Source organism: Chenopodium album, chromosome 11 (genome assembly GCF_948465745.1).
Source record: "Chenopodium album chromosome 11, dcCheAlbu1.1, whole genome shotgun sequence".
NCBI lineage: Eukaryota > Viridiplantae > Streptophyta > Magnoliopsida > Caryophyllales > Amaranthaceae > Chenopodium > Chenopodium album.
In genome coordinates this window covers 42,894,165-42,920,393 of record NC_137844.1, presented here as the reverse complement: position 1 = coordinate 42,920,393, position 26,229 = coordinate 42,894,165, and the positions used below count along the sequence as shown (strand labels likewise).

At 32.9% G+C, this 26,229-nt stretch overlaps 1 protein-coding gene across 3 annotated transcripts; it reads right to left on the bottom strand.

Annotated features, from left to right (window-relative positions):
- Positions 1-912: 912 nt before the first annotated feature.
- Positions 913-24,698, bottom strand: LOC145568908 (vacuolar lysine transporter YPQ1-like). Of its 3 annotated transcripts, none has more exons than XR_014096012.1 (14): positions 24,385-24,698; positions 21,520-21,562; positions 18,535-18,561; positions 18,348-18,440; positions 17,704-17,897; positions 16,658-16,829; positions 16,473-16,571; positions 15,735-15,848; positions 6,193-6,213; positions 6,041-6,099; positions 4,113-4,203; positions 3,625-3,730; positions 2,419-2,634; positions 913-1,220 (listed from the first exon to the last, which is right to left on the bottom strand). XR_014096012.1 is itself a non-coding variant. In XM_081628291.1 (13 exons), exons 1-12 carry the CDS (start codon positions 24,597-24,599, stop codon positions 3,641-3,643), a joined length of 1,218 nt encoding a protein of 405 aa, XP_081484417.1. In that variant the 5' UTR covers positions 24,600-24,698; the 3' UTR covers positions 913-1,220; positions 3,625-3,640. The 3 variants fall into 3 exon arrangements, 1 of the variants encoding a protein (XP_081484417.1); XR_014096011.1 differs by having other exon boundaries at positions 2,419-2,620; XM_081628291.1 differs by lacking the exon at positions 2,419-2,634.
- Between the last annotated feature and the right edge of the window lie 1,531 nt (positions 24,699-26,229).

Sequence of the window (26,229 nt, the reverse complement as noted above, 5' to 3'; positions counted from 1 at the left end):
CGTGTTTGGTGATGATGGCCAGTAGAGCCATGATCGCTGTTTATCAAATCTTGATGGAGGCTTCTCATCTGAGAACGGTGAGGGAAGCAAGTTCCACCTTGAAGACCAGACATTCTCCTTGTCAGGTGATGTTTAGTATTGAGTTACTAGGGAAAGTAACTCCAGGTCAAGGATCCCAAGATGTTCGTTGCTTGTTAGGGCCTTGGGATGACCTTACTGGAGAGTGCAGATACTCGCCTATTGTGAAACGACAATCAAGTTTTGAAGAGGTAGTGCTCACTCACATCGTCTTTCATCAGTGTTGTTTCTCGACCTTTGTTCTTAGGCCCCTTTGTTACTTTCTTTTTTAGTTCCCTCACCTATTTCGCTCTTTCCTTTTCACAGGGTTTGTCTTGCAGGTATCCGCTCAAATGTTTAGGGTAGCAATGCTCTACTTCGAATTTGTAGTATAACCAAAGCATGTTGTATGATTCGAGAAGGGATCATGAATGTTAATAAGGTTTTAGTATGTGTGCTTTGTGTTTTAGCTTCGTTCACTTACTGTAGGTTGTAATCTTGTTGTACATGTTTTCATTCAATGAACTCTTTGTCGGAAAAAAAAAAAAGTTTATGTTAAATTCTCCATAAATACTTTTCCTCATCTACATATCCATTTTCATATTCGATTTTTCTTGCAAAGAAACAAGGACCAATTTTTACAATTTTGCTTTCCTTGAAAACTATTTTACATAGAAAACAATTTCCCTTTCAAAATTTTTCTTCAAAACAAACGGAGCTTAATAGAAATATACAAATCATTTTTGTCCCATGCCACATAAACAAAGTTCACATTACTCTACCGATGATGAGATCTTATAAGTTATGTCAAACAAGTCAAGATGGATTTAACTGTCACTAACATTTGTAGGAAAATTATGTTGCAAAAGGATAATTGAATCACATGGCAAAAAAGATATTACGGATCTGTTTACAATGTTTTAAAATGAGACAATTTCGAAAATGTAATGGCTGTTTTCAGTTATCAAAGGAATATCAACATGAAAGAGAATAAACAAAATTGGTGTTTTGTCCAGGACAGACCACAAAAACTTAAAAATCCTAGTTACATATCATGGTAAGCAATTTGCGATGAGGTTACGCTGAAGCCAAGCAGAATCCACAGCACTGTCAGTTTTAAATCAATGTGATTCAATGTCGTGATTTCAGATGCTTGAAATTCCCTGTTATGTTGTGACATCAGAGATTAGTGCAGTTGAGCTTGAAATATAGTCATACTAAGGCCCCGTTTGGTTTAATATAAAACATTTTCAATGGAAAATTAATTTTCATGGAAAACATATTTTCAACGAAAAACACAATTGCAAATTAGTTTTCCTTTGTTTGGTTGCATACAAGTTCAAGAAAAATAAAAAATAGGAGTAGAAATGTAAGGATGAATGAGAGGGAAGTAAAAAAGGAGGTAAGGAGGAGAGAGGAAAATGTGGCTTCCCTTGTTTTGGGAAGGAAAATGTTTTCCATCATTAAGGATGAAATTTTCCACCCTTTGAAAAATTGTTTTCCATCCCTTAACAAACCAAACAAAGGAAAATGGGTAAAAAATGGAAAAATCATTTTCCATGAAAACCTTTTACATCAAACCAAACAAGGCCTAAAAGAAAAATGTAAGGTACAGAGGTGATCATGCAAAAATCAACTTTGAGACATAAAAGCTCAACAAGATTCCAATTTCCAAACTGGTAACATAATATAAAAGGCTGAACCATATTTATGGAGAAACTAGAGCTGTAACAAGTAACAACTCCAATAAGTTAGAGAAAAGAAGAGCATAGCAATGGGACGAGCTCATAAAAGACCATTGCACCAAATAAAGCAACCTTGGTAAGCAACATTTACCCTAGATCAATCAAACAGTAACCAGTTTTCGTGAACCACAAGGGAAAATTTCAAAGATGGGTTACATTTATTCCCATATTACCTTATCTATCGAACATCAGTTATCAAAATTTATAGTGATCTCTGTATAAGTCTTGAAGTTTACTATCCATGCCACCAGGAGCACTTCCTTCTAGAAACTAAGATATGATAAAGAATGAAAAGGCTTGGTTGGACAGGATCAATTGCTCTGAGCATGTGGTACGATAGATGACATTAAGAGGATATGGCACATACTATGTACTGCAGTCCCATGGCTCTGTGTTCACAAATGGTTAAATGAACCTCAAGAGTGTATCATTTTTGTGTTTACGAACAAAAATATCAAAAAAAAAAAAAAAAAAATAATCTAGCGAAACTAAAGTGTTTGGTTACGATTGGTTTGGGGCAAAAAGGAAGGTTGAGTAACTAATAGATATTACTAATACAAGTAGCTAATGATGTAAAAAACTACCTTATGAAAAATTAAACGTTGTAAAATTGTACCTTTTGCAGAGTTCTGGGAGTTTGACTATTTTCCAGCGTTGACTTTTTTTTTTCCTTTATATTTTTACTTCCTTTTTCTCTCCAATTTCATCCAATGTTAGGGAGTTGATGATTACTACGAGTAATTGATGGGCGCTAAGTCGCCACCTTCTATTCTAACTCTTCCCCGTCAAATAAATTGGCAACTCCCTTTCCTTTGTCCCTGCAAAACATTCACTTAACATTCACTTAGCTTCTTTCTCTCTCCTCCTCTCAGATTAATTACATGCTAAAAAACAAAGCATCTTCTATGACAGACAACAACATCAAAACCTTGAAGAAGTTGCATTTCTTATCTCACTTGTAACAAATGAGCAATATTCTCAAAAGAATTTGCAAAACAATTATAGTTTAAAGTAAAATCCAGAGTCCAATTCGCAGATTTGGGTTGGGGGGGGGGGGGGGAGGATTTGAAGTATTGAACAAGCTATTTTTTTATGGTTTGGTCTTCTTCAAGAAGAGGAGAGAGAAAATTGGGTTTTGGTGGGTAATTTATGAAGGAATTGAGAAAAACATGAGGGCTTTGAGAAGAGAGAAAAAATTACGAGGAAGATAAAAAAATTTGGGTGAAATTGCGAAAATGGAGAGAAAAAGGAGGGGAAAAAAAGGCAAAAAAAATGAAAAGTCATTGCTGGCAAATAGTCAAACTCCCGCTATCCGGCAAAAGGTACCTTTTTACAGCATTTTATGCTTTATAAGGTAATTAATTACCACATTGTTTTTTATCTATAGTAATTTTATACAAAAATCAATTTTTATAAGATAGTTCCCACAAAATTATATATCAAAAATGATATTAAGGAATTATGCCTCTTTGAAAATCAATACTTCAAAAATGATATTAAACAGATAATAACTGATTTTTTAGCGCCGAGTAAGAAATTATTCTCATAGATATATTTTAGATTTTGTGCTAAATTGTATTTCACGAAATTATACTAGTATCAAGATAAAGACTAAACAAGACCAAAAGTGGGAAAATGTGATAAAACTGTAAAGAAGCTAAATCCCAATTTTCCCTATTAAAAAAAATAAATAAATAAATGTAACTAGAATCCACAAGATCGGCATATATATTCAGCGAATATGTTCAAAATGCCGAGGTCAAAATGATCTAGCATGACATTGATACTAAATGAAGGCATGAGAAAATAAGGATAGAACTACCTGAGAAAGTAAAGTGCTAACTTAATGTAGAATGTGTCTCTGTGGTTTGCTTGGTCCCACGATGATATGATCGCTGACGTAGGAAATATACGAACTGAAGTAGTATCTAATCAAAGAGATTAAGGACCCAACAATGCCTTGTAATTCAGGACACAAATACAACCGCATCAAACATAAGCAGATAAGTATTATATATGCCATACATTCTTCCTTCCATTTTAAATTTTGACTTAGGCCAACTGCCCAGAACCCAAGCACATAAATGTAAACATTTACCAAATTGAAAACAAATGTAGAAATGTGAAATTATTGATTTTGTACAAGATAGGAAGGAGTGAATCTGCAAAAATATTTTGAATGTCTTAAGGGTTTTTTTTTTTTAAAAAAAAAAAAAAAAAAAAAAAAAATAAGTATATTGATCTTCTAGAGTTTCTATTGAATATAGTAACTCTATGCAAGGAAACACCACATATGGTAATTAAGGATACAAATGTGTCAAGAAGTGCACAGCCTCCTGCATCAACCAGCCATGGAAGGTTTGGGAAAATCTTCGACCAATCCAAGCTATTAACTAGTATGCTGCATGATAAACATAAAACATCAGCTAGAGTCTATGAGTTGTTAACAATAAAGAAAATAAATAATCCCCCTCTAGAGGTATCTTACGAAAATAAGTAGAAAAACTGACAAAATATTATACATTCTTTTATTCACAGACAGCAAAGAAATGCATACTTTTGGGACCGTAGATATATATATTCATGTAAAAGCATAGCCCACAATCTTATACAATTTTTCACAGAGGAATTCACCTTATATAGATCAATCAAATCCTTGCACTTAGAACCAAACATTAACAGGAATTTTCTGGAAAAAAAATGCACTTGTGCCTTCAGCTAATGTCATATATTATGTTGAAAAGGTATCCAGCAGCATTAGGGTAGTAGGAAGCCTAATACTTCCTCCATTTTTTTTTTTTAGTTGCTATACTTTTATTTTCACGGTCTCCTAGACAATTTTTTAAGAGAGAGATAGAGAGAAAAATAAGAGGGACCCATGTGGGTAGGAGAGAGATAGAGATAAAGAAATGTCAAAGACGGTTGCAACTAACTAATAATTTCCAAAATAGAAAAGTGTAGCAACTAAAAAGAAACAGAGGAAGTAGAATTATTAATTTTCAATCACAAGACCTGATAAGAAGCAACACTGTCACTATGTACATTGACCCGATGTTAAAGGATTCTTAGAAGGGCTTTACTCGTGTCTTCATCCTTTGACCATGAAAAGATTATTAGCTTATAATTTCTACTTAATGCAGACGAAATATAATGGTTAGTTCGCGGAGTACAGAAGAAAATTGTTTCCCATATAACATAATTTATGCTTTTTTTGTTAAATGATGTTATTTTACAAACTAGTAAAAGATTTCAGCCTAGCTAGCTCAGGAGCTGTTATGTCCAAAGCAGTATGAGCATAGCTGGTGGCTGCTCCCATATCATGTTCATAGCATGTGAGCATTCCAATATCTACAACTCTATTTCAAACAAGATTTTTCCATTAGTACTTAAAAACTGTAACATGCTTTTAAGAAGTGCAACAGTACCATGACTATGCGACAAGTTTATACAAGCACACGTAACATAAAAAAATTGAGTCACTTGCTACAAGCATAATGGTGAAGGAAAAATTACTCCCCCCCCCCCCCCCCCCCCCCCCCCCCCTCCTTCAGGACCATAATAGAATGTCCAAAAAAAAAAAAAGGGGAATAGATGACTAGGTTGAGCATTTTACTAATTATAATCATAGGCAGCAAATTAGTGATTGGGAAGGATGAAAGGTTAAGCAGAAGTTGAGAGAGATGACTAGAAATGTTACATGACTTAACAACTAAATTTCTACAAGAAAAGTAGCCAAATGTGTCAACAATCATTTATCCTTCTCTCTTTTACTCAAACCATCCAATTACATAGCTAACCTATGTTTCATACGATCCTACCAAAAATAATAGGTAAACATTCAGAAAAGTTGGGAGTAAACTACTCCCTTCGTTTTCTTTTGTTTGTCTCATTTGAAATCTTGAGACATTCTAATGGAAATGGAATCCAGTAATTTAATGGTTTTTTTTATATATTTAAGAACATAGTTATGTGAGATCTTGTTGGATTTGGCTGGAATTTTAGATTTTAAATATGCAATTTTTTTTGTTTTTTTTTTGTAATGTATAGCTAGAGATATTTTAATTACAAAGTTGCATTGAAAACTGTGTAGATACCAAATGGGACAAACATATAAAAACAGAGGGAGTAGATCATCAGGTCTCTAAATAACTTGGTAGGAACTAACAAAAGAGAAAGGAAAAAAATTCTTTTAATAATTAACAATGAACAAATAAAAACTCAGTATTTATCAGAAATACCTGGCCACATAAGTTGTATTTCCTAACAATGCGAACATGAACATCAGTGGATTGAGCCCCTGTATCCAACAAAGTACTCAAATGGCTCAATAATGGTTATCAGTTTGTCCAGACCTGAATTAATACAAGTAAACTCTGTACAGTGTACTTACCTCAACATGGCCCCTTTTAAACTGTAAAATTGAAATATATATCAGTATGTGATTATTAGTAAAAATTCACAAGTTGCAAATTTTGAAGATGAAGATAACTTGATTGGTGCAAAAGGATTAAAACATACTATGAAAATGTAATTGTATCTTTATTACAAGGTGTACATAGATTAATGACTTTTGACATTCTAAATTCGGGCCCCAAATATATACAAACAAAAGAAGCTGGTTTTGGGAATGAGGAGCAGTAGCCTTGTTATACAAATTCTTATTCTAGCGGTCATCGCACAAGGAGCAGCAAAGAAGGAAAATTTCCACTTCAGTGCCTAAGATTTGACATAATTCCACTTTGGTCCCCCATGGTTTCACTAATTCAACTTTGGTGCTCTGAGCTTTTAAACTTTGCTTCATTATGATCCCTGTCGTTTGGTAAATCAAACAAGAATAGTAATTTGTTTAGTCTTATTTCATTTAAAAAATCAAAGTAAAAAAAATAATTGCACTTTGCTCCTAAAAGACCTTATATTAATGTTCAACATTATAGCACACGATTAACTCTGTTAGTCATATTTTAAAATAGGGAAAAAAAAAAAAAAAAAAAAAACTTCTAGTCTCTTCAAGTAAATTTCTTACACATATATTTATTCTATTTCAACACGAACTTTTCTCTAGTAAACAAATTTAACATAACTTTTTTTTCCTTTTATAGAATAATAATCTTTTGGTACTATAATTTCTCCTATTAAAAACTGAGTAATAATATATACAAGGAGAAAATTAGACAATGAAAAATTGTTTAAATAAAGAGTAATCTATCATCACTGTCAGAATTAATATTAAAATAAACATAATTTTAAAAAAATTCTTTATAATGAGATTGACAAATGACAATTTTTTTCCTTAAAATGAAATAAGACTTAAGAAGTTGATTTTTAGTTACAAAAGTGAGCATTAATACATATTTTAGGGCACCAAATAAAAGAAAAGTATAAACCCAGGACAGTGAAGTAAAATTACCAAACTATACGACACCATACTGAAACAAAGTTTATAAGCTCAAGAACTAAAGTTTAATTATTGAAACCACGGGACACCAAAGTGGAATTATGTCAAACATCAGGGAACCAAAGTGGAAATTTTCCTTTATAGAATTACAAGTTAAAAGCTTCTCTCAACATCTGCACATATTCATGGTGCTGATTCCATTTTAAGGGATTATCTAAACATATATTTAGTTTATTTACCATCCATGTGGTTCAATATTGTTTACTGTATAGAAGGGGGAGGCTTGGGCAGAAGAGTGGATGTAGATCCCTACACTGTATCCTGTTTTAGTTCCTTCTATAGGCCTCCCTTTCTCAAACAAAGTATGGTATAAACATCAGAAATTCAGAATTCAGATGACAATGATGCTTTGGCAATAGTAATATATGCAACAAATTCTTGAAGAAAGCTAAGGCATAAGATAAAGACTTTACTCTAAGCAATTTATTAGTTTATTACTGATGTTCACTCCCCAAACTCCACACAAACTCCAAGCACATAGCATCATTGTACAGCAGACCTCTCATTGAAAGTACATTAAAGTAAATGATGCAGGATTAGTGTAAGAAAACCAAAATACCCAGTCTTGCATTAATCCAAAAACAGGAGCAGCAAACGGCAAGAGAGTAAATATACTTAATCCTGGCACAAGTGGAATATCATCTACTGAGATGTTACAAGACGAGTATAATACTTGCTAGCTATGAGGAAAAACACTAAGTATGCCTAGTTGTACAGGTACCATGCACTAAGATTAAAAGATGAACATCTCCAATTCTCCACAGAATAGCACATCAGAGTCCATAATGCAAAGGGCAGACATAAGAAGCTTGAATGCATACATAGCAACTTTTACTATTTGGAATATGTAAATACAAGAGAGATCACTTGACAATGTGGCATCTACTTGTAGACTTAAAGATTGTTCTGGTTGATAATTGGCATATGGACTAAGGCTCTAAGAAGATGGACCTTGCTTACAGGCTATCCAATGTTGAAGGACATCTCCTTGGTAGGTAAGCATAAGTTTGTTCAAGTACTAAAATTCCTTTTGTATAAAATTATTAAACAGTGGTATGGCCTTAAAACGTGTGGCTTCCATGCTTGACTGATAATAAATAATGCTTCTAACACGAGTCTGTACTTCTATTCATTGTGTACCACTATGTTCACCGGACTCGGCAAAAAACCCAAAGTGTCCGTGTCGACACGACACGATGCGGACACGAAATTCGTGTCAGATTCGGCAATTTGATCTCGGACACTTCAGAGACGGGAATGGGAGAAAGTGAGAAACAAAGCTGAAATTTTTTATTAAAAAAAATAAATAAATAAATAAAAAATAAGCTTTCAGGTAGTTTCCGCTGTGTATTGGTTGTCGGCACCATCTGCGGAGGCGGACTTGCGGCAGCCTTTCCCTCTTTAGATTTAAATTATCTTCTGTTGAAAATTTGACATCCCACTTCATATTTTTGGCAGATTCAAGATTTAATGGGAAAATCATGAAGCCATGTCATTTTGAAGACGAAGAATGGTGAAAAAATAATTAGGAAAGGAAAAGAAATGAAGAAGTTGAAGAAGGAAGCCATTTGAACAGATAAAAATGGTGAAAGAGAGAGAAGAAGACAGGCAGACAGAGATAAGAATTAAAAATAAAGTACTATACAGGAATACAGCTGTACTACTGTAACTTTTGTTTATAAGATAAGTAATTTAGTAAAGGGACTTTATCACAAGTAGAGGGACTTAACTTGCTATGTACTCCGTATCTTTCTTTTCCCTTTTTTGTTTCTTTTTTTTTTTTTTTTTTTTTTTTTTTTTTTTTTTTTTCATTTGTTAGCAATTGTTTGGAAATTTTTAATTTTTAACTTATAACTAATTGGAAACACTTATTCGTTCAAAAAAAAAAAAAAAAGTGGAAACACTTATACTCAATTTTTTTAAAAAAAATGTTGAAAAAAATTATTAGCAATTAGTATACCAAAAAAAATGTATTTTAACAAAAATATACAACATTTTTCTAAATTTAAATATTTAAAATTAAGAAGATGTAATTCAATTTATATTTACCATCTTGGGTTTAATTATGATAATGTACCATGCTACTTGAAATACATTCTTGTGACTTTGAAATATCTCTACTTTGTTTCTTAAAAAATTACCTTTAGTGAAAAGATAGATAATTGCCCCTTATAGGTGTTTTTATGGATTTTAAAAATAGGAGTTGTCAATTGTGGTTAAAAATTGTCAATATGAATATTTAAATATTTTATACTTGGAAAAATGTGCAATATATCCTAAATTTTAAAACTTTTTTCTTTGGGTATCCATGTGACATTTGAGAGTTTGATATAAAAGGACCTTATATTGTTAAGAAAATAAAAATGAACTCATGTATATTGTTACATTTGGTTTGATGTATGGGTAAATAATGGGTAATAATGAAAGTACAAGTGGTCAAGTGGATTATAATGTCAATTGCTTCATTAAAAATTATTAGACATAATTGTGTTTTGGAATGTTATGCTACTTACTTTTCAACGTATAAAATACTCGTAATAAACTAAGTATAAATGTCGAAAATTAATAAAAATATATATGAACATTGTTGAAATAATAAGCTAGTAAGGTAAATTTGTCCAATATTTTTGATATATAGAAAGTATCTTTTCAAATAGAACAAATAAAAAAAAACACCCAAAATGAAATAAATAATTCCCCTCCTCTCGCCACACAAAAAAAAAAAAAAAAAAAAAAAAAAAAAAAAAAAAAAAAAGTTATATAAAAAGACAAAAAAATTATAGTATGAAGTAATAAATAAATAATTCTTCAAAAAAAAAAAAGTAATAAATAAATAAGACTTAAATTAAGGTGAAGAAAAAGAACGGAAGGTAATAATAATAATAATAGTAGTTATTTCAAAAAAAAAAAAAAGTAATAATAATAATAATAATAATAATAATAGATGAATAGTAAAAAAAAAGTAAAAATGTTTTATTTATTTAAACACGAAGGGCATAATAAAGAATGTAAGTTATTATAATTAAGATAGAATAATAGAAAGAATAAAAATGTAATTTTGTAGAAAAAAAAAAGGTGATAAGTAATATAGAAAAGTATGAAAAGGTGTAATTATCGTTAGATTGAATGGATACTAGTCTTAACTAGCCGGTTAACCTATAAGATCAACTTATTAGATAATTGTGAGAAAAAAGTGATTAAGTAATAAAGAAAGTATGAAAAAGTGTTATTATCGTCAGATTGAATGGGTACTAGTCTTAACTACTATTAACCTATAAGATCTAACTTATTAGATTATCTTGAGAAAAAGGTGATTAAGTAATATAGAAAAGTATGAAAAGATGTAATTATCGTTAGATTGAATGTCAGAATGTATACTAGTCTTAACTACTATTAACCTATAAGATCTAGCTTATTAGATTATCGTGAGAAAAAGGTGATTAAGTAATAAAGAAAGTATGAAAAGGTGTAATTATCGTTAGATTGAATATGTACTAGTGTTAACTAATGTTAACCTATAAGATCCAGCTTATTAGACTATCGTGAGATAAAGGTAATTAAGTAATAAAGAAAGTATGAAAAGGTGTAATTATCGTTAGATTGAATATGTACTAGTGTTAACTAATGTTAACCTATAAGATCCAGCTTATTAGACTATCGTGAGATAAAGGCGGTAATTAAGTAATAGTGAAATGGACTATTATTAACTACTCTTAACTTCTTAACCTATAAGAGATTATTAGATAATAGTTGATTAAACCTATTATAAGTACTTTTTAATACTTTATGAACTTATTTGTGTGAACTTATTAAAATTTACTAGATAATATTACATTGAACTATGACTTAACATGTTAAAACTTATTAAGTAATTAGAAATTGACGGACTTAACATCTTAAAACTTATTACTAAGTAGTAATAATAATAATAATAATAATAATAATAATAATAATAATAATAATAATAATAATAATAATTAACCCACATACTCATACGATATATTGTGGTAAGATGACTAGAATCTTCTCCCCCTAACAACAATTACTAGATTCTTCTTATAATATAATATTCTTTATACTATTATAATTCATTATATGTAGTGGAAGCACACTAGCCTTAAGGTCTACAAAGATACAAGCCTAGCACTGTATCAGTGTATTGCAATGATGTCTTCAAAAAAAAAACTTTTCCATGATTTAATCTCCACCGCCCATTCAATTACAACTAGACCCCATTCCCTCCCAAAATTTCATTTTCCCTCTCAACACCATAGTTACAGAAACCATCTCTATCATTCTTCTCCAATTATTCAGAGAAGATCAAGATCAAGAAATCAGTATGAAATTAAACAAGATCAAGAAATCAGTACGAAATTAAACAAGATCATGACTATCACGTGTAATTACTAGGTAATTAGTCAGATTCTTGCTAACTTGTTTCATTTGAGTTTTTAATTTTCACTTTGACAATTTATTATACAATCAGTAACAAAATGCTTATTTTTGCAACCTAATTTATTTCTGTAATTTCACTATCAGGACCAAAACAAATGAAGCCCATCAATCGTCCAACAAAAAATATCGGATTCGATAATGCACCATTGTGGAATCATGTTACAGTGCTCTCAACTACAGGAGGAGGTGGAAACAGAGTATGGACATGCAAGTATTGTGGCAAGAAGGTAACTGGTTCTTACTCAAGACTTTAAGGACATTTATTAAAAATTCCTAACCAAGGTGTTGAAGCTTGCAAAATAATTTCTGATGATGTTTACCGCCAAATAAAGAAAGAATATGATGAGGCAAAAGAACAAAAGGCAAAACATGCTCTTAATGCAAAACAAAAAAGAGACTATGTATCACTTCCTGAAGGGTCTGACATTATACAACATAAGAAAAGGAAAGGAAGTTTAGAATACTCATTTAATGTCCTAGAGAGGGAGGAGGCCGATAAAGAATGTGCCATGGCATTTTACATAGGTGCTATTCCTTTTAATTTTGCAAGAAATCCCTATTTCAGGGCATTTTGTCAAAGACTTGCTAATGGTAATTTAAGTGGATATGGACCTCCAACCCCTACAAGACTTAGTACTACTCTCTTAGCCCAACTAAAAGCACATGTAGGAGAGTTATTACAGCCTATAAAAGATTCATGGAAGAAGAGGGGGTGTTCAATTTGCTCTGATGGTTGGACTGATAGCCAATCAAGGCCATTAATCAACCTTATGGTCACTTCTGGTGCAGGCCGATGTTCATGAAAGCTGTGGATGCTAGTGATGTTTTACAAAAAAGTGCAGACTATCAGATCATTGAAGAGATTGGAGATGAGAAGGTTGTGCAGATTGTGACTGATAATGCTGCAAATTACAAGGCAGCAGGTGGTAAGATTGAAGAAAGATTCCCTCATATATGTTGGACTCCCTCTGCTGTCCATTGTGTGAATTTGGCCATCAAGGCAATATGTGAGCCAAATGAGAAATCTTCTCACTATGAAGAGTGCAAATGGATAAAAGACTTAGTTTCTCAAGTAAATGAGATCAATGTGTTCATCACAAATCATGGTCTGTCAAAGACAATTTTCGATCGATATTCTGATGTCAAATTTCTGAAAGTAGCAGAAACCAGATTTGCCTCTAACATTGTGATGGCCACGCGACTTCGAAGGGTCAAAGAAGCACTTGAGAAGACGGTTATGGATGTGGATTGGAAGAATTTTAAGGTGACTGGAAAATCTGCCACTGTAATCCAAGCAAGGGATATCAAAGACTTGATAGTGAGTGATGGATGGTGGGACAAAGTAGATTATTTCTTGAGTTTCACCGAGCCTTTGATGAAGTTTTTAAGGGTCGCAGATATGGATTCCAATGTCCTACCATATGTTTATGACATGTGGGACACAACCATAGAAGAAGTGAAAAGAGTTATATTTGAGCAAGAGGATAAAAACATACTAACCGATAGCTCAAACTTCTTCAATGCAATTCATCAAGTGTTGGTGACTCGATGGAATAAGAGCAACACTCCTTTGCATTGTTTGGCTCACTCATTAGTTCCTAAATACTATAGTGAGGGCTGGTTGCAAGCTTCAAGCAACGGGGTACGTCGAGTAGCTCCTAATGAAGATGAAGAAGTGTCTATAAACAGAGATTTGTGCTTTTGTAGATTGTTTCCTAACCCGGATGATCTTAAAAAAGTATACAAGGAGTATGAGCTTTTGCTTGTGGTTTGGATTACTTTGGTCAAATTCATGTCATGAATGCAAGAAACGAAGCGGAGCCTCTGTCATGGTGGGCCAATTATGGTGCTTCCACACCATTACTCCAAGGGTTGGCACTTAAATTGCTTTCCCAACCAGCCTCATCATCATGTTGTGAGAGGAATTGGAGCACATATGGAACTATTCAAACCACTAAGAGAAACAGATTAACTTCTAACAGAGTTGAAGACTTGGTTTATGTGCATATGAACCTCCGTTTGCTTGCTAGGAAGAAAAATGAGTATCGTGAGGGGCCAAGCTCTTATTGGGACATAGGTAAGTTATTGTGAACAAAGTATTTTTAAACTTAAATTTAAAGAATCTTATTCTAAATTGCTGATGTATTGTCTTTTTTTTTTTAAACTTGTAAGGAGGAGATGTCATGGATGTAGATCACATCTTGGAGCTGGTCGAGTTATCTCTTAATGAACCTGAGATTGAAGCCATGACGTTAGAGGTTTGAGTTGGATGAAAGAAGGCTAAGGATCCCCGGTGATATCTAACTAAACTCCTTTATTTTGGATTACTTTAGCACTGTTAGTGAGTAAGTGTTAGTATTTAGTAGCCTTTTTTGCTTTTGCATGGCCATGTTAGTTTGATAGATGTATAGCTAATGTACATGGCAAAATGCTTTTATTTTGTGAGTTACATATCTATGTAACTATGTTCTGATTGGTATCAATGTAAGAAAGTAGTTAGAAACTTAGAAATTAAGAAATGTCATCCAATATGTAATATGGGTGCACATAAATCAGAATATGTATTGAAAATTATGAAAATAGAAAAGTTGCAAACTGTAAATTTTTTGAATATTAATGAAATATTAAATATTTTGTAATGTATTTATTGCAAAAAATAAAGTGCCGTGTCCCCGCACCCGTGTCCAAATATAGGACAGAGTCCCCGTGTCCTAAAATTTTGGAAATTGACGAATCGGACACTCGGACACGTGTCCGTGTCCGAATCACGTACCCGAGTCCATGTAACATAGGTGTACCACATCTCTTCCTTCAGTAGTCAAGTATTAGATCGACCAGGGACACAGGAAGACACTAAACTCTAAGAAGAGTCTTAGGCAAGGAAACCTTTCTCAATCCATAACATAATTGCTGACATTAAAGTATTTCTTATTGAAATAGTATATCTTTGTTTTCTAGAAGCTGCAATGCCAAAAAAGTCTTTATACTTATTTAATGTTTAGAATTGTTCTTTGGATAATTTAACGGAAGGGTAAGGTTGTTAAGAATCCTTACGACAAACAGGCAAAAAAAGATACCAAGACAATTCTTTTTTCCAGCTGCTAACTTTTATAGAACTCTAAATGTCCAAAGAGGGGGGAGGCTTTTCTTGGACAGCATATAAGATAAACTTAGAAGCAGCAGCAAATTACAACATCTGAATGAAAATGAAGGTATCTCATGCTTCATATGTGTACACACAGTATTTTGTAAAAATGAAGAAATAGGTAGCAATAGTTTAAGCATTGTGAGCTAGTCATATGTCTTTAGCATAGACATTCTAAGATATGGTAAGTGGATTACTGCCAAGCTTATAATCAGATCACCTTTAATATTGCTTATTTTGGGATTGAGAAGGATAAGGAGCAGAAGATCTTGTAGTCAGCTGCTTTTCTTGCTATCCATATGTTATTTTTTTTGATGGAAAGAAACAAGAAATCTTCACAGCAAAGTTTGTTGATCAAATTTTTATATGGAGAAGAGGAAGTTGTTTCCTAATCCATTATCTAGGCATTTGGATGTTTATCGTCACTTCTTATGGATATTCATAATCTCATATGTAGCATGGTCGATGTGCACTTTTGTTCAACCAAGTTTAATGAAGAGAAGGAAAATATAGGACTGTGATTCATTCCTACTGTTTAGCATGTACTTCCTACGTTTGTTAATACTTGCAACACTTCCCTAAATGAAAATGTCACAAAATTTTGAACACACTATAATTGAAAAGTTTTTTTTTTTTGGAGAAAGTTACACTATTACCCTTATTTAAAGCCCTAACCCACTCAATTATACTCCTAACTATCACTCAGCGCCATTTAAAGTGTGTTAAGTCATGTAAAGCCCACTTTTTATAAAGACCATGAAAAAGTGTGTTGCAACGATTAAAAAAACAGAGGATGTACTTAAATATTGTTAGTAAGGAGTTTTTCTTATATTTATAAACTTAAAAACCATGCAGAACTTCAGTGAGTAAATCTTACATTTAGGCAAATTTGCGGAAGCCGTCCACCCATATAAATAACCGCCATAGCCCAACCCATGTACGTGCCTATTCCCTCACCAACACCTGATGTGATGTTCTGCTGACCATTGACCTGAAATTTCATTAGCATTCAAGTCAGTCACACTGAGGTTGTCCCTCCATCACACTCAAACTGTTACAGAAATTCCAATTTTCTATAATAAGTTCTGATTTGGGGAATTCACGAAAGTAGCATATTAGTCGTTTTCAATATTCCACGAGTTGACTCCGCAAAATCAAAGCTATTTCCAGTCATTTATCCAAGTAATTTCAAGATAAGAAAACTTCAGCAGGACCAAATGCGTTAATGACTATAGCTTTTCTCTCTTTTCAGAATTCTTTTATTGCTCTCTACTACCACAAATCACATTAGCTTCTAGAACCAAGAATGTAGATGCAAAAGCTAACAAAAAATACAAAGAACTTCTCTATATTTAAGTGAGACTAGCTCAATTTGTATGCCAACCCTTGCTTTTTGATGCCTGTTGTGTATTAGCTTTGAAATGCGTAACTCCAAAATTGATATAGCTGCCTATAGCAGCAAGAGAAAGTAAGACATACAAAGGCCAGCAGATAAACTAAAGGATCACTGATGAACGCATAATTGAACTGGAGATGTCGAATCTATCACTGAACGTCCACACCAAAAACAAATTATAAAATTCAGTAACATACAAATAGAAGTATGCTATATTACCTGCAAAAGCTTTCTGTTTGGTAGTTCAACAGCCAAACTCAGCCTTGTGTCTCTACGGGTAAAATTCAGGGTTCCAACGATGAAAATTATAGCAGGCACCTGAGTGAAAAAATTAAATGACATGCAGCCCAACAAAATCATGAGTAGTTCTTAACAGAAAACAAGGTTACAGGATTGAAGCTTACAATACACAAAAGGTTTTTTGGTTTTGACGGATGCATCGGCCTAGTTGGCAAGGATCCACCAAGCAAAGGCTCTTCAATAGGATCCTCAACATCCACTGTGGTAGAGGGTCTCCATGGTGCAGCAAAAGACCTCCTTGTTGGAGTATGGCTTGTCGATAAAGATCTTGCTGACCTAAATAGATAAAATTGAACCATTTAGAACATTTAAACTTCAAAAAGTGCATTTGGTGGCACCAACTTTTCCAACTATACCATGGTTCCACATAATATCTATTGCAAGAATAAAAGTACACAACTGCTATTTTTGTAAATGGTTTTCATGATAATAAGTAACTGAAAACTAGCATCAACAGATAAACTAATACAAACAACAAAAGATGAACAATTATAACTTGAAAACTTCCATAACATATATCATAATGGAAAGGCGAGTGACATTTTCAGTATAAATTGTCACGACTAACACATTTAATAACTCAAAATTACAAGAGAAATAGAAGGGAGATTAAAAAGAAAAAAAAAGTGTACAAGCCTAAACAAATACCGAACCCATGGCATATGAAGGCTACAAGCAGATTGACAAACAGCAACAAAAACAAAGAAAGCAACTGTGACTTAGTTTAAACCATACATATGAAGGCTAGAAGTTAGTTCCCTAGTGTATCTACTAAATGTTGTCAACATATTTATCGAGAGATAGGTCAGTATATTCACCAAACAGCAAGGTCAGAACTTTGAATGAGACATTTGACTAGCACAAAGGTAAGATAACTATAAAATGCTGATATCCAAACTGCAAACATCAAGGATATTTACAGAGAATAATGTGGTGGAAAAAAATAAAAAAAGAAAACCCTTTCTCTAAGTAAAAAGAAAAAACCTAGTCCTATCTTCAACAAATGAAACACAACTTATGACACATGCTCAAGACTAGCAAGGTACTGAGATTTTGGAATTTGGAATAATTTGGAAGGTCAAAATTTTTGATTAGGCTAAAAGAATAATAAAGCATAGAAACACCTTCAAAAAGTAGACAAACAGATTACGTGTAAAAGGAATCTTGTCCTGCAGAATGACTACGTGGAATGCCAGGAAGTGGAATAGGTGAACTCATTGTAGCACCACTCTGATTTGCACTGGATATCGGTTTGTGGCCACAATTTCCATTTTGTTTCTCAACACCACCGTTTCGATGTACATTATACTCTCCTTCCACTTCTACCTGATGAGGCATCACATCCTGCACATCAGTAAAAAAAAAAAATAAGTCATTGTTCAATTATGTAATTTTATATAAACCTGGCCCTTATCTAAACCTAACTACTTTTAGGGACGCTGGGAGTTTTTACAAAGATGAGTTGAAGTAACAAAAAAGACAAACTTAGTCTGTAGTAGTAATTTACAAGGTTATCACAACATAGTAGTGGTGATGTTAGCTAAAAAAAGTGATCACTAAGCAATGTTGTTTGATCCAACAAATCCTCTATCAACTCTCAATTTGAAAACCGTACCAAGAAGACTCATTAAATTACAAAGACACATAAATTTTCCCAAAAGACAAGCTTCTCTAGCACATATCATGTTTAACATAGTTGTATACCCTTTCAACAACCTGTAAAGTTCACAAACCCAGAGATATTTCTTGATTAGTACAAACATAAGCAAATACACAGGAAGCAAAAGTACAAACCTTGTTGCATTGTCTTTTACTTTTTAATCGATGATAGATGTGACCATAATATACAGACTGCAATGTAAGAGTCAAGGTAGTCACGGTGTACAGCTGCAAAAAAAAAAAAAAAAATAATATTGCTGGGTGAAGTCAACAGAACAAAGCAGGAAGACATAAATTACTCTATACACGGACACTTTCTTACCAAGGCCATATAAAATTGTGTAGGAAGCTGCACAAAGACAAGTGAACTATCAGTCAACTAAGATTTATTAAACAAGATCAGGAACATAAATTCAAGAAGCATAAAACATTAGAACAATTAAACAGCAAGCAATGATATCTGAATCGGACCAATGGATTATGAATGAAAGTTATTCTCAAACCTCCCAACAACTCAAGCTCAAATTCTCTAAACCCTTTCATCTACATAAGATAACCATTGGGAGGAGAAAGGAGATTAAAGTGTTTAATTACTATGCTACATTGGCCACATCTGAACAAGACTTTATTCACAATTGAGCTCAAATGAAGAAGGATAGGCGTCAAGGACAACAAAGTCCATGGAAAGGAAATTTTCTCATACTTAAACAGCTGGAATTTCAATTAACATCTAAAAATGGAAAGGTATGAAATTCCTTTTTACAAAAAAGGGTCTGATGAATTCCATATGTATAGTCACACTATATCTGGACAGCTGACTTGACTACCTAAAGATGTTTTAGCTTGAAGCCTTGAACTTGTAGCTAAACTCCTAAGTTTCATATTCCCAACTCAATGTATACTTTCTAACAAAGTGAGATAGCCTAGCTTTGAGCTTTAAGCTGCTCAAGAGTATAAACCCTTGAACTTAAGAAGCGTGGTGCAGGAGCATGTACCTTAGTCCATGGTGCATGAATTAATCCATGCTCATCTTCTATCAGAAATAATTTTGGGAGATATAGAGGATTGAAGGAAATGGTGGAGCATAGAATATTTATATCCTCTTTGCATAAATTGTAAAAAACCAATTCTCTACAATTTTCATTGAGAAAGAGCAAGGAGGAAACCCAGAGATCTATTTCTGATGATGAAGTTTACAATATTTTCAAAAGGTTACTGACTTTCAGGATAAGGGGCACACTATCAGAGATACCAGTCTCAAACACCTTTTTCACGACTTGGTCAGAACAAAAAGTGGTTCTTATTCAAACTACTAGGAATATATGGATTTGTCTGCATGAGTTTATAAGGATAAATTAGTGTATAGTTTCTGGCAGGAAAATACAGTCATTCTACACCTTAGGTGTTCGAAGATTTGGAATAAGGCCAAAAACACATTAGCCAGGCTTCATAGGACTTGCTACAAAAAAAGTGTAGTAAGGGAAGCACTAGGTCTACAGTGTGAAGCATTTCAAAGATAAATGGTCATCAATATGGAAATCTAAGGATTCCAATCAAAAGCAGAACTTCTTCTTGATCTAAAAACTCTGACCAAGAAAAAAAAAATCAAGCTTTAATAGAAACTATCCAACAGGGAGTTTTCTCTGACATTCAAAAATACGATCTGAATTTGATGAGTGATAAACCTAGGCTCTAAGGTCAACAAGTTGAATCTGCAAGCAGTCAAGTCTCACATGCATATATTCAATGGCTTTAACTACAAAGCTTTCACAAGGTGTCTAGCTGGAAAAGCTCAGTGCAATGTGCATGTCCAACATCAAATTCTGTTTAGAATTCTAATGATCTAGAGTCCAGATGGCAAATACACACTACATATTGATTGGAGCAGTTAAGCTATGGTTATCACTTATCACAGTTGACTTAACTTATTAAAGTCACTGTAAAATGGTCTTAAAGGACTTAAACTGTCCGATTGGAAAGGAATTTTTGTCTTTGAAGACGTAGATGTGCAATGAGTTTGCATCGTCAAAAGAAGATTAAGAGGCCATTGATAGGCCATCGTGAGGAGCAACCTTGGAGAATGGAATAAAAAAAAATAGCCTCCATTCTAATAACCATGAAAAAATAAAAATAGATTAAAAACAGTATACTTTCAGATTTTAAATCCTAGTATTCTTTTAGAGTTGTTTATTGGTATTTATGACTTTACGTGTTTGTGCTAGTACCATACTACCATGTGCTTTGGTTTTGGCTTGCATTAGCAAAAGTCTAAAATTAAGGATTTGGAAAGAATGGGGGGGGAGCCTCCATTCTAATAACCATAAAAAAATAAAAATAGATTAAAAACAGTATACATTCAGATTTTAAATCCTAGTATTCTTTTAGAGTTGTTTATAGGTATTTACGACTTTACGTGTTTGTGCTAGTACCATACTACCATGTGCTTTGGTTTTGGCTTGCATTAGCAAAAGTCTAAAATTAAGGATGGGGGGGGGGGGGGGGGGAGAGATGAAGGGAATTTTGAGAGCTTTAAAGACAAAGACCTTCAAGAAAGAAAATGGGAGGAAGGGGTAGTCAAGTCTTTGGATATAAGAAACACAAAACAACACTTGATTTCAGAATCACTTGATCTGAATTGTAGTTCAGATTCAAGTTAGTACAACGCCCATAATTGCACAAAGGTATAGACTACACAGCCATTTGATCTACATTATTTATAAAAATTGAATACAAGGACGTGAAAGGGAGAGAGATAGGAAGAGAATCAAGCAACTAAACAATAGTAAGGTACAGGGTTACCTAATTCACGTACTGGTTTGCAATCACTACCTAAGTTGTTAAACAGGGTTGCTAGTACAATTTGCCTTTTTCAGTCCAGGTTTTTTTTTTTTTTTTTTTTTTTGGTGGTGGTGGGGGGGGGGGGGGGGGGGGGGGGGGGAAGAGCAAACTACATAACACTGGTTAGGCTCAACCAAGAAAGGGATCAGATTATGAGAGGTTTGCATCAAGGGAGGAACAACCTTGTTTACTTGCCTCGAGGAGCATGAAGCAAATGCCTAAACATGGTCATGGCTAACAATGAACTGAGGTAGCTAGTTTCCCTTTTTTTTACTTTTACAGCTCAGTATGTAGAATTACAACTCGAGAGGCCAAAGATCAACAAGAAACAGATACATCCATTTGAAGTTCTTAGTGAGCAAAAATCATAGATGGGACTTTCAAATTTTAATAAATAAATCTGCATAATGTATGCCAAAGGAGGAAATACAGAATAATTAGCAATGAAAATTGTAACAGAGAAACTTACAGTAGCTGGTTCTAGCAAGCAGCCAAACATATTGAAAAAGTCCCTGCAATTATAAAAAGGGTAACAAAAAGTAAGACTGAGTGCAGACGGATAAGTTAAACATATCCAGGTAAGACCACAAGATATTATGATCCAGGGTTACAGAGATTATCAGTTTCCATAACTCCTACAATCACATAGAAAAAAATTAAAACAAATAAAGCCACATCTCTTGGATAAAAGACCACTTGATGATTCCCTCAAAAAAAAAAAAAAAAAAAAAAAAAAAAAAAAAAAAAGACCACTTAATACTTCCCTAAAAAAAAGACCAATTAATACATTTAAGTCTCATAATAAATACTTAGTTGATGTCTGATTTTAGAATGCACAAGTCACAAAATGATCAGAGTTACTACAAGACAATATTATTTGTAACTTCTTTCATCTTTGGTACTAACATATCCATACTCAAATTGAAAATTTTAAGCAACATCCAGACACTAACCCATTAAGCAAGTTGCGTTTACACCTTAGAGGCTTATACGCACTAAGATAAGAGTCTATCTGTACTTTGCTGATTTGCTGAACCTCTATAGAGTCACATATGATACAATCAGTTTTACTAAGATAATTTCTAAGCTACAAATGAGAGAAGCCAATCTTGATTGTTGAGTTGAAAACACAGGTTCTTTCTCCCACTTGAGAAGATAAATACATATAAGGATTAAGGAAATTGATTAGGAATAAAAATGAGAGGTGGCTTAACTGCTTAAGCAAGACATTGATTGAATACTCATTTAATTATCCAAAGATCTTCCCACTTTTTTCATTTGTGTCCAATCCTCAGTGATCTTACTTCTTTGCTTTGGTCTACTTTGCAAAGAAAATTTCTCTTTTACCCTCGGTTACCCCACCACACAGGTACGTTTATTCTGATTAATACTTACTCCGTTTCAAATTAGTTGATCAAGTTTATCATTTATGACCACATCCTTTGCTAATTTACAAGAAACATGATTATAATATGGGATATTGTTACTCCCTCTTTCCATATTTTTAGCACTTATCATGGGCACGTACTATTGTAGATGAGTAGTTGTTTGGTTATCAATTATTATTAGATTAATAAAATAGAGGTAAAAGGCGATAGTGCAATATTATTCATATGAAAAACAGACGTAAAAGGAAATAATGGAATATTTTTTTAATAGACATAAGAAGAGAGTAAAATACTTCACATTATTTTATTAAAAGAAATAATAAATAAAAAAAAAAAAAAAGTAGATGTAATAGGAGGTGTGTATTTTATTTATAGAATGTGAGAAATAGTGGGGCCATATCTTTTCACAAACTCCACCTTAACCATCATTTGTAATTCATACATACAAAAAACATATTCACACAGACTCTTGTTAGATTTTTCTCAATATGTAATTTTGGATTATAACCTTTATATAACTTATACAAATACATTATTTGAGCTATTAATGGTCAAACTTATACGGAGTACTAGACAAGCCTTTAGAGAACAGAGTTAGTTTTTTTGGAGCAGCTTTAGGTCACTTGTGGGCCTTTTGATGACTAAATCTAGTAAATGAAATTTCCTCAATAACATATTCCAAATGTTGTTCACACAGAATAATTCAAGGCCCCTATCAATTTTCGAGATAAAAAAATCACAAGAAAAAGTGAGCTAAATTAAACCCATAAAAGAATCCTAATTCCCTTCTTGATAGTACTGTCATTGCAATATGCAGAGGAACATTAACCTTCCTACTTAAGCTTATCAAAACTTTCATGGTTACCTTAAATGCTAGACAGTCTCGCTAAAATGATAAACAGCTAAACACTAAAATTTGTAACAGCTGCCATTAACACTTTTCAAAAAGATGCTAATATTATTCATAATTGTATCAGGGTACCACTAATCTTATCTTTAAAGTACACAACCCAGGTACTACATATCTATAAGACAAAACCTGATCTTTATTCCAGCATTGTGACAAAGCTTAGTGACTTTTACCACATGCAAATACATGAATTATGGGCTGGAAGAATAAAGCAATACCCAAACAATCTCAAAAAAGATAAAACACTTATTATTATTATCAACTAACAATGAAAGTACATATCTCCTAAACTTGATTACCTAATGCTTAGGCAAGGCCCACTTACCATAATTTTAAAAAGAAGTCACTCTCAACTCAAAAATCACCATAATAAGTTACTCTCTCCATCCCTTAAAGATTTAACCATTTTCCTTTTTGAGCCGCCTTTAATTAAAAGATTGATCCAACTCATTTAATCCCTACAATCCCTTTGTACTTTACTAGGAGTACCTCATAATTAAACACAAAATCCACCTAAATTCCTAGTACAATGAAAAGTGTGAATGGGGCAAACTTTAAGGAACCGAAAGAGTATTATAAGTCCGCCACATACAAAATAATTCCACACAACCAAAGAAAATTTACAAAACATAGAAAAAAAAATTAAATAAAAAATTATTAGCCATTAGCCCATTATTAAAAGGTAGCAACAGCAAACAATAACGACGTCCCTTATGAAAAAGATGCCAAAAATGTAAATAAAAGTCACTCTCAAGTCTCAACCCACCGTAACTTATCAAATCCACCTCGTACACAATTTTCCGAACAGAGTAAAATTATATTAAGGCTCTATTTATTTCGACGAAAAACACTAACCATTCACACATTAATACATTATTAACAAACAAACATTTTTTCTATTTAAACGAAAGATACACAAGAAGCTAGGCCAGTCTTCTCTCGAGACTATATAACAAACAATGAAACATGGAAGTACTAATATAGTAAAGATGATTATGAAAAAATACAATTAAGAGAAAAAGGAGGAAGAAAGTACCCAATAATCCAAGTAAGCAAGAAAGCAAAGGAAAGGCCTTCGGTAGATTTAGTCTTGAAATTAGTGATAATTTGAGGGATTTCGGCAACACCCCAACTAATAACACTCGCCAAACCAAGGGATAAAGAAACGGCGTCACTGGTAGTGCATAAGCAATACCCAATGTAGTCGCGCGCCCATGCCGCGCAATGCGCAGGGCAGACTGCTTCCGCCATTGACACTGTTGAGACGGTGAATGGTACTGAAAGCGGTGACAATGAAAATGATAATAATAAAACCTTGGGTAGCGAATATTACGGAGTATTTAGGTTGGGTTTTGTTACTTTGTTATTTATATACTAGCAAATGTTTTTTTTTATATTATAGGGTGAGAGGAGGTTTGTTTTAGAGTGATTTGTACCAGGGATAACGACAATACAGATTTTGGGAGGTAGGATTTGTTTGGATTAAGGATCTGTTATGATTTATTAAATTGAACTGAACTAAATTGATTAGAGTTGAAGTGAACTGAACTTATTAGAGTTGAACTAAGCTAAACTGAACTATTTGACTATTGATTAATGATTTTTAACTACAGATTAATGATCCACTTTGATTATTAATTATTATATATATAAGTGTATATACAAAAATACATATTAAAATATTTATGAAAAATAATAATAATAGTAATAATAATATATTATTATTATTATTGTTGTTGTTGTTGTTGTTGTTGTTGTTGTTGTTGTTGTTGTTGTTGTTGTAATATATGCTAAAAAGTATAAAATTTGACTTTAATTATCATTAGCAATATCATTAGACATAAAGATAAACTGAACTAAACTGAACTTATTAGAACTGAACTGAACTGATTGGAGCTAAACTTAACTGAACTAAACTAAACTAAACTAAACTAAACTAAACTTAAGCTGAAGAGAACAGGCCTTGAGGGTCTGTTTTGATTTACTGAACTGAATTGTTTATGAGAGAAGGAAATTGGGAACTGAATTGAACTGATTGGAGCTGAACTGAACTGAACTAAGCTGACTGAATTGTTTATAAGTCAAGGAAATTAGTAACTGAACCGAGCTGAAATGAGTTGAACTAAACTGAACTGAACTGAACTGAAATTAAGCTGAAGAAAACAAGTCCTAAGCAGGTGGGTATGTATGTTGCTTTGGCGCCCAGAATTTGGTAGAATGAATATAGGACGCATATCAGTGAAGTAGCCCAGTTAGGTAGGTGTGAATCCCTTATACTAGGCGATACAGCTGTTGCGTCATGATCATAACACTTTCCTCTTTCATTCGTTTTATAATAGTGAAAAAGTTATCAATGTGTATTTAATTCGATTAAATGACTCCAAACAAAGCATAATTTTACTTTTACTACCAATTACATCATTTACAAAAACTATGTGTAAATTAAAGTATAACACTAAAAAATACACGGGGAAAATATCTAAATTTCACATTTGCAACATCATGTGTGACATACTCATCTTGGTTTATATGTGACTTATTGTATGATATTATATTATATGAATGGAGTCAAAACCGACTCGATTAATAAAAACATTTGATTTTGAATTGTAACCAGTCTGAATTAATATTGACTCGAAAAATTCAAAACTAATTCAATTTGTAACTGATTTAAATTCCACCCAAATCCGAATTTAACTCAATTTGAACTTAACTCGACATTCATTTGATTCGACCTAATCTACCCTACACCGATTTGATTCGACTTGAACTCAAACCAACAATAGTTTAACCTCATTTAAACACAACTCGACCTGAAATTAACCCAATAAATTATTATAGTCATAATACTACTAGTAAGTCTTATTACCCTAAATGTCTA